Source organism: Pygoscelis adeliae, unplaced genomic scaffold, assembly GCF_000699105.1.
Source record: "Pygoscelis adeliae isolate BGI_AS28 unplaced genomic scaffold, ASM69910v1 Scaffold294, whole genome shotgun sequence".
In the NCBI taxonomy this organism is placed as follows: Eukaryota; Metazoa; Chordata; class Aves; order Sphenisciformes; family Spheniscidae; genus Pygoscelis; species Pygoscelis adeliae.
In genome coordinates, this window is record NW_008824722.1 from 3216176 (window position 1) to 3226269 (window position 10094).

General features: G+C 36.4%; 2 protein-coding genes across 2 annotated transcripts in view; both read left to right on the top strand.

Annotated features, from left to right (window-relative positions):
• Positions 1-437, top strand: part of LOC103916351 (RNA/RNP complex-1-interacting phosphatase-like) — a 20123-nt gene extending 19686 nt beyond the window's left edge. Inside the window, exon 10 of the mRNA XM_009323324.1 lies at positions 405-437. Coding sequence (XP_009321599.1) covers positions 405-437 — 33 coding nt within the window. The remainder of the gene's footprint in view (positions 1-404) is intronic.
• LOC103916292 lies at positions 132-4264 on the top strand. Its single transcript, XM_009323263.1, has 3 exons — positions 132-1468; positions 2314-2424; positions 3594-4264. The coding sequence occupies exons 1-3, from the start codon at positions 510-512 to the stop codon at positions 3904-3906; spliced, it is 1383 nt and encodes a 460-aa protein (XP_009321538.1). The 5' UTR covers positions 132-509; the 3' UTR covers positions 3907-4264.
• The last annotated feature ends 5830 nt before the right edge of the window (positions 4265-10094 follow it).

Sequence of the window (10094 nt, forward strand, 5' to 3'; positions counted from 1 at the left end):
ATTTTCAGGGGTAATAGGCTGAAACATGGAATCAAAAGCCAAAAAAACCACACCATGGGAAAGATAATTGTTTTTTATTGAAAATACTGTAGATACTCTAATTTAAAAGAGATTTTATGAATATAGCTTACTCATGCAAAATATATTTACAGAATTTCATGAAACAGTGAAAAGATAAGGGAAAGAAAGAGAATGTGTGCTATTAGAAGTCCGTAATTAGTTCACTTGGAAAAATTTAGAGTTTTACTTCGCCTGCCTTCTTTATTACTCTACAGTAATCTGCAGTTATTTTTAAATAATTTTGAATCACTGGTTTTACCTGTTTAACAGTGCTATAGAATTACAATTGAATGTTTGTCACAGCTTCTACTATGACATTGAAAATTTTATAATCTTACTTACAGTTTGGGTTCTTAGTAGCTTTGGTACTTATATAATTGCAATGTCTTTCATATCAATTCTCAGTTAAAAAAACTTGTTTTCATTAATGACTTGTAGCACTTGTAAGTATGATGTTCTATTTAAGACGAAAACTTCTTTACAGGTCTGGGAAAAGATTAAGAATTTATGATGACCACTCTCACAATGATTTGCAAGGACAGATACAGTTGAGAGATTTTGATTTCATTAATAAGGGACCTGGACAAAGACGAAGACCATTTCATGACCATCAGACTCAGGATGATTTAAGAGCACCAATGCAGATGAGAAATTGGGACTACAGTAGGGGACCAGGACAGAGGCAAAGACCCTTTCCTGATAACCAGTTTTATGATGATTATCAAGAAGACATGCAGCTGAAGGACCTAGACTTCAGTAACAAGGGACCTGGACAAAGGTTGAGACCTTTTCATGGACACCAGTTTCATGATGATTTACAGACAGAGAGACAATCGAGGGACATTGAATTTAACAGAGGCCGTGGACAAAGGCAGAGATCTTTTCCTGACCATCCATCTCACAGTGATTTGCAGGAAGACAGTCAGTCAAAGGATTATGATTTTGGTAGCAGGGGCTGTGGCCAGAGACGAAGACCGTTCCACGACCACCAATCTCATGATGAATTTCAGACTCAGATGCAGTTGAAAGAGTTAGAGTGTGTCAACAAAGGTCCTGGCCAAAGACTGAGATCTTTCCATGACTATCAGTCACATGATGACTTACAGCCACAGATGCAGTTGGGAGATTTTGAATTTGTTAATAGGGGTCGTGGGCAGAGGTTGAGACCTTTCAATGATCACCAGCCTCACAATGACTTACAAACAGAGATGCATCTAAAAGATTATGATAATAAAGGTCCTGGACAAAGGCGTAGACCTTTTCATGACCATCAGCCTTATGATGACTTACAGGAACAGACTCAATTAAAAGATTTTGATTATGTTAATAAAGGGCATGGACAAAGGCCAAGACCTTTTCACGATCATCCAGGTCACGATGACTTGCCACGTGAATGGTGTTCAGACAGGTAAAGTATCCTTGAGCTGTAAGACCAGAATTAGAGAATAAAAATGTAAACCTCAGCACTTTTAAATTAAATTTCAAATTAATTAACTTTTAAAAATAAATTAATTTTAAATCAATTAATCATTCTTTTAAAATAATATATAAATGATAGGTTAATTAACTTTTTATTTTGGCTTACAGAAGGGTTTGATTGTAAGCTAGAGTGTTGCGCTTTGAAAGCCAATGTTTCCTAAATTAGAAGGTTGTGCTCCTTTAAATTAAAGCTTATGTGTTTCCTTTACCTTTTTAGAGTCAGCTTGAAACAAAACTCTTTGTCCCACTTTGTTTTGTATAGAAACTTACATTTAAAAAGCAATCCTCAAGAGAGAAGACAATACAAAGTTTTATTTATGCCCTCAGCCAAACAGAGATAAACAGTAATGCTACAAGGAAGTTTGACTTGCGTTTGTTTATTCCATGAGTTAATAATTTTTTAGAAATCCCTTTGCTTCTGAACTTGCATTATATTCTCCCAAATATATATTTCACTTATTAGTAAACCTATTGGATTCTGACATAGCATTTCAAAATATTTTTAATATTTCAGAATGCATTTCAGATATTTGTTGGGCTAGTAAAGTTCAATTTAATCTCTTCCATCATACAGCTGAAACAGGATATTATATCATTACAATGAAGCATACCATTTTGAGGTGTTAATACAATTGAGATAGTTTTTATTAAACTTTTAAGTAAATTTTAATTAAAAGTAAAAACATTTTTATCTCATCTGATAAACACATATTTTTCAAAAGCTTACAACCATTTGTACTTTTCTTAACATGCGATTCTTTCGGTTATTTGCAGAAGTCAGTCTTTTTCTTCCCATGAAAATGTACCAGAACCTCATTTCTCCTCATCTCCTTCACTTCAGAGAGATTATGGGTCTGATAATGATGACTTTAACAGAAGTTACAGGTAAATATCAGATTTCATACATTGTTTTCTGACTTACCTTTATACTATTACTCCCCCAGTTTCCCAGCTAAAAGAAGAAACAAATTAACTGCACAGTGTAAAAATTGATGATAATATTTTTGCTTAAATGCAGTTTAAACCATTGAATATGAACACTGAGCAAATAATGTGACTAATTTGTGGTCCATCTATACTCAGTGTGGTTATGAAATGGTTTGAGAATCCCTGACATAAGTCATGACAAGGACAGTTCAAGCTAACGTACTACAAATATGAAAAGCTATTGTCAGTAAGCAAAAAAGCAAAACACAGATGCTATATTTAACTCTTAACTACTGTCTACAACAAGCTAATGAGTTTTACTGCGTGGGCTGGTCAGACACGGAAACAGGTTGCCCAGAGCAGCTGTGAAATCCCCATCCTTTGAGATGCTCGGAACTCAGCTGGACATGGCCATGCACAAACTCATCTAATTAGACCTACTTTGAGCAGGTGTCCCTAGGTACTTCTAGAGATCCTTTCCAGTCTGAATTAATCTATGGTTCAGTGAGGGAGAAGATTTTAAAATTACAAAGATTGTTCTGAATTGGCTTTATACACCACTTATTTTACAAAGTAAGGAAGGTTCTTGACAGTAAGGAGAATCCAAAACAAAAAGCATATGTATCATATATGCATTTTTAGATCCTTCCGTATGTATTTTGTAGGAGAGCGATTCTTCTGTTGCAGAAGAATTAATAATTAAAATGTTTGGAGATATAAATCCAAAGTATATTATTGCCTGTTGATACTATGTACTAGGGAGCTACTATTACATATTATTCACAAAAATGAAAACATGGGCTTAGGAACAAAAATGGCCCCTAGGTAGAGAAAAACTCTGTAAACAGGGAATTTTAATTAGAAACAGCACTTGAAACAAAACGTCTTCTAGTAGAATTACTTACTATAAAGAGCTGTAATTTGAATCACTAGAATCGAAAAATTAATATAGACAAGTTTGCAACATCCGGTAGAGAAGATTTTAATTTTAGGGGGTAAAAACAAGAATGAGGGTCTGAATTGTTCTTTCAAAGTTACACAAGTTTAATTTCTAATGGTGGCCACCAACAATAAATCAGCTGTTTTATTTCTAAGGATTTCACTGTTCATATCTGTTCTTCTTACAGTAATCGACCAAATTGTCCTGAAGACAATAGGAGAATGCATCCCTCAGATGAATTTAATAGAGGAAAAAACAGATTTGCACCATATTCTTCACGAACAATGCATCCATCTTCATCTGTACACCAGCAAGATAGTTCAATAGACTATGAGAGAAAACCTTTTCAAGGTGAAACTACCAGAGAGATGGAACAAAGTAAAAGATTACCAGTTGTAACAGTTGATTACAATTATGGTCTGCCATTAGATTATGGACCTGAAGAGGAAGAGAGAACACATTATGATTTACCTCCAAGGGACCGCTACAACTGGAAATGAATAAAAAGGGCAATGTTCGCTCACCTGAGACTTACTTTTACCCATTTTACTTTGTCTGTGGACCAAGTTGTTTTGTTTTGGTTTTTTTTTAAACAAATTAGGAAAACGCAAATTTCAGTAGTAGAGAACTGGTCTCTATTGTAAGATTAGCTTCTACTGATGTTTGGTTCTATAAATTTATTAGGGTGTATTTGTTATGTGTAGTTGGAGACAAGGTCTCAGTACACGTGGAATTAAAGTAGTCCTTCCTTTTAGTGAAATTGGAACCCTGTACCTTAAAGCAAACAACTTTCTGAGTGATTGTAGTTGTGTCTTTTCTTTTACATTTCTTTAAAATGTATGTAATTTCCAGATGCAAAAGTCATAATAAAATACTGCACTATCAGGTAGGTTAGCATTGAGACTATAGAAAAAATACTATGAAACGAACGAAGCAAAGTCATGTCCACGTCATCCTTTAATTTAAAAATAGCAGTCTGAATTATCACTAACAATCTCTGCAGCATTGCAGTTTAATTCCAGAATTTCTGTATCATCAACTGAACTGACTTAGTTACACTCTTTTTCATAGCAGAATTTTTCCCAGATTGCTAAGAACACGGAAGCAAATGGAGTTTGAATACTCTAAATGTCAAACTTGCTTTTCAGTAACCTGAATATCCTATCCTGATTGTGTATTTTTTCCTGATCCCTTAGGTTGTATAGGTTTCAGAATAGCCCAGCGCAGGTAAATTTCACAATTTTCTCAGCAGTGCATCCAAATGAAGTAGCTCGTGTATCACCAGCTTACCTGTCTCAACTGGCCAAGATCACCGGTGCCTGTATAGTTACACCTCCCTCTGTCAGTCGTATCTGTCTTACTCTCCAGTTCTATTTTCTACTAGTTTCTTTTTACAGCACAGCAGAATAATGTAATCAGAATAGAAGAATAACCTCTTCAGGTAAGTTACTTTTAAGAGTCATGTGTTGGATGGTCTTCTCTGAACTGCCACTTCAGTGGGTCTCAAGAAGGCAGTGCAACAAACGGTAACTCAATTCATGCCAGCAGCTGCACAGCAGCACCAACAGCTCCTACTGTGGATAAACAAATCTTAGTTCATAGGATGAAAAACAGTATTAATGTAATACTTGGGTAAATTAAAAAATTTACATTTTTCATTATTATTACATTTTCATAAATTAGTATTTTTAAAAGGCATCACAGTGAATAAGGATAAAGCTAGACCATGGTATTAAAATAAACAAAATGAATGCCAGATACTTAAGTCATGCAGTTAAGAAACTGCCTCAAAAGCAGCACAGCTGTAAAGCATAAAGCAAGAGGGTGTAGGTATACACTAGAAAACTGAAAAAAAAAAAAAAAAAAGTGTTCATAGCCAGAACCCACAGAGCTTTTTTGCCTTTTAACTAGCAGCATAAACCCCAGATTTCTGAATTCACAGTTCTATAGCTATTAAATAAGGACTGGATTTGAAAAGTGTGGAACATCTGGCAACTCCTCTTGTTTTGTAACGCATGCAAAGAGTTCCCAAAATCAAAGGATTCTGTGGATATAAATTCAAACTGCAAATGCTTCATTGCCTTTGCAACTGGTAGAACAACTTCGGCTTTGTTCATGGTACAAAGTAAATAGTTTTCTCGTTTTTCACAGCAGCTAGTCAATTGTATTTCCCATTAAATCTCTGATTGTGAGCTTCATTCATGTGGTCTCATGAAGCTCAGGAATGAAGCGCTCTCTATATAAACCGGTTGTGGAACTGAGCACTAAATGTGAAGAAAAAGCCTTTGTTCCTTCACTTGTCCCCTCCCCCCCCCCCCTTTTTTTTTTTTTCAAATGAGGGGTAAGCTGAGAATCTTCATCTATGCTGCTTTATTTGGAGGCAAGGAAGATCTGCAACTTGGGCTACTACGTTGCCAGATTCTTTAAAAAACCAACAACAAAAAAACCCTTCCTGGTATTCTCCAGCAGGGAGCTAAGAATTAGGGACTGGTGTTAACAGCATTTGGGGTTTTTTTATACTATGTATGCAGTATTCATAAAGTGAATAAAGAACAAACGTTTGCCCTTCATATTTTTGTTTTGGGGTTTGAATTACGTTTTTTAGGATTGAAGTGACCCTACAGTCAATCCTTTGTTACTTCAGACCAGGGATGCTAGGACTTCCTGGATAGGTGAAAAGCTTGTGCACTGGAAAGCTCGCTCCAAAGAGAAATGTGGCATAAGGGGTCACGATCAGCACTAGCTGTGACCAGTCCTTGGTCGGTTCCTGCAGGACTCTCTGAGGGTTTCGATACAAACAGTCAGGTGGTATAATTCCTGTTACCTGACAAAATAAACATCACTTTCGTAACTATGTTGGATTCCTCTTTTCAAGCAAGATTAATGGACACGATGTTTCCACAAACGGCTTTGAGATGACTATATGAAAATAGCCAAAGTTGGGGTTGGTTTTTTTGTTTGGTTGGGTTTTTTTAGAATTTAGGGTAAGGCTTTCTGCCCTATTGTCCCTAATGGAACTAGGCAGAGCTAAGCCCACATAATACATTACAAACTGTTACTGACATTCATCTCAAATTCCACAGCTGAGTCATCCCTGCATATTCGCATCTGTAGTATTCAATTACTAATCGATCCACATGGTGGAGAATGAAATTAAATAAAATGCTTCTTGTTTTTTAACCGACTATTGTATTACAGTGGCACTCATAAAAAAAAAAAATCACACAAACCCCCCCAACACTTTTTCTCTATTTCACAGTTCTACAAAAATTGCATAAAATCTTGCTGGCTTCTTTTGTGTATGTCCTCAGCAAACCTAGAAATAGCTGTTATTCTATCACAGAGCAATAAAAAGCAAGACTTGGATAGACAGTGTTGGTTTCCCACTGTCCCGAGTGTGAAATCTTGAAGAAAAACAGAAGGATACAGAAAATCCAGAGGTAGCACAAAATTATTTGAAGGAGTTGTAAGAGTTTTAATATATACAACTATTGAACTCTGAGCTCACAGAAAACCTTTTCTGTTGTCCTGAAGTCATGATTTAATTGGAGGCCTGATTTTTATCTGGCGGTGAAGCCATGGGGCCAGCTCGCCCTGAGATACGATCATACTGAGTTAGGAAATACTCAGGTGGTTCCTGGAAAGCGCTGGGAGAAAGTTCGGGTGAGCTCAATGCAGAAGGCTGACTCCCAAGAAGGGCTTGGGAAAAAGAAAGGTCAGCTCCAGCAGAAAACTAGAACACAGGGATACGACTAAATTTATATGTAGAAATCTGCATTATATGTACAGCTAATTTAGTTTTGCGTGTGAAGAATAAACTGTTATCTAAAAAAAGGGCTAGAAAGGTTTGCATGTGACTATTTTTCTCTCAGCTGGGGGAAAAGGTAAATGACCTACAAGGAGCCCCAAGTACAATTAGGATCCTTTCCTGTTTATTTGCATCTGAAGTAACTGCTAGCAAGCTGCAGGCTTTTTTTCGTGTGTGAAAGTGATCAGTAATGTGTTACGATTCAAATTTGGGGTGCACTGCTACAACCAGTGTGCCAGGACCAGTGGTTAAATGACCTGAGCACTAGCTTCTGAAGATCAGTTCCTTCTTAAGATGTCTCATATGAGGCATCCAGAAATGCAGACACCCAAACATCATTTGTGGTTTAGAATCTGCTCAATGCTGGGGAAAGAAGGAATGTATTCCCCGCCTGGGGTTCAGCAAGGGCATAAGAATCCCTGGCCGCTGTGAATGGCAGTTTATTTAAAATGCGTGTGCAAACAAAAAGCAATAGTTTCCATGCTGTTATCAACCACTAGAGTTTGCTTCCTCTCCAGGCTGACTCTTATTTGCTCCAGTTGTCAGTGGACCGTGCTTTACTGGTTCCAGTGGACAGCAATTTCCAAACCTGCAGATCCCTTCCTTCTTGTGGGGAGTCAGAAAAAACAGATGACAGAAAGGAACCAGGTGAGAAGGCAACTTGGTTCTCCTTCCTCCTGAGGTGAGAAGACAATGGGGGGGGGGGAGGACACATGAAAAAAAAGTATTTTAAAAGAGAAAAATTAAGGAGGAGGGAAAATGAAAATTAAAACGTCAAGGGAGTTATCAGTGTGAGGGAAGAAATGTGCAAAAGATGCACATATAAAAAGCTGGTGAAAGATTACTGGATATAAAAAGAGGGCGCATGCTGGAGGAGGAGTTCCTGGCAACTTCTTATCTGGGTCTTCTAAGCTGTGTCTGTGGCTGTGTGTGAGCACCATGCTGATGTAAATAAGAGTTATCAAAAAAATACAGGAGCACTCAGACCTCTAATCCTCCAATAAAGTCATGTGGGAGCTTAAAACTAATTAAGGCTTTCCTTTAAGCTTTAAATCTAGTCTATGTGTAGTATAATATCCTGAAGAAATTCCCTCCAGAATCCAATGAGAATTTCAGACAATCAAGTAAGAAACTACTCCACAAATCTGTTTCGCACATTGAAAACAAGCTAGGTTTTTACTGGGTATCAGGAATCTGAGAATCAAATCCAATTTGTTTATTACAAACACATACCTGTCTTATTGCATGCTTTCAGGGCAGTATCAAAACACACTATAATGTTGCTATTACTATACCCATCACACAAAACTTACAGTTATGAATCAGTTAAAAGTGTAACAAACAAATCTGAAGTAACTGCCTCTATAAGAAGTACAACAAGCAAGTCAATGCAGAGTCGTATGGAAAGCAGGAGGCATTTTCTTCCTTTATGAGGAACGTTCAGGACTGAATGTTCCACAAAGGAAGATGAAAGAGCCCCCAAGATAGATACACTTAAAAGTTGACACAGATAAGGATGATCCTCATGCAGTTCTTCAAAGGACCTCTTATAACATAAACAGAAGTTTTTACTTTGCAAGTTATACTACCAAACAAAAGTCTATACTGCAAAATTAACCCTTTAAGGAGAAGATAAGAGAGTACAAGCTATTGTTGATATCTGTTAATCACACCTCAATCCATCTTTGGGGTGTATTCAGATGTTCAGACACACACACAGTAAATAGAAGAAAAAGTATAAACTGGCATTGCAAAGTGAATGCTACTGCTGATTCATCCTTGCCTGCACACCCCAGATGAAAAATGGGACCGCCATACCCGGGTATCTACATCATGTTGGAGCTATTTAATAGCAATTCTGCTGCATGGTGAATGGTAAATTCTGATTTTCAAAAGTTACGCACCATAAATCTTTAATAGGCCTAAAATATATTCTGAGAAACAGTGTTTACAAATTAAAAGAAAAACATTAATTGTTTTCTATCATTTAATATACTAGTTATAATAAAAATATATAGAGAGCAAAGGATATATTCACCTGACTTGGTTTTAAATCTAATTTAAACTCATTAACTGTAGCAGAACTTGTGACGATGGCCACAGATTAGCCTTCTTTTCTATCTTTGAAAAGCAACGGCTTTTGGAAAGAGCTGGACTAGATGTGAAACCTCTGTCCCTGTTTATTCAGCATTATAGTGTGTTTCTGAATCCTTATGTCCCTGATGACAGAGGTGCTTTTCTATTTATGCTCTTTGTATTCAGTTTGTGCACACTGGAATTATATGCACTTTTTTTTTTTTTTTAAAACTGCACAGGCTAATGTCCCTCTTGCCTTAGCTCATGAAAAAAGAACAATCTGACTACTAAAATTAAATAAATAAAAAACCTTACAGACACACAAGCATAAATAATAGAAGAACTTAATAAAAGGTCTCTACTTGTTTCTCTCGTGTTATTTTCATGTTGTGTTCTTCCACAGGCCTATGTAGAAAGACCTGCAGATTTATAGGAAGAGTTTGACCTCAATATTTCCATTTCTCTTTGTCTCCAACTGTGGCTCATTTTTGCCTGTTACCTTGATACAAAAAAAACCACTTAGATACTTGACAGGAGCTTTTCTCCCCTTCAGTCTTCTTTCTGGATATGAAATATTAAATTCATTTTTATATAGGTATGTATATGTGTGTATAACTGTATGTATATGTGCATTATAAACATATATATAAATTTCTGTATATAAATGGAGATCTCTGCTCTCCTAAATGTCAGTGAAGAGATCAGGTATAAAGATGCAATTGTGCATGTGAGTTAGTATTGCTAATCTCCTCATACTTCAGAGTTCATAAGCTAGATTTAGTGAATGTACATGTACTTTAGTCA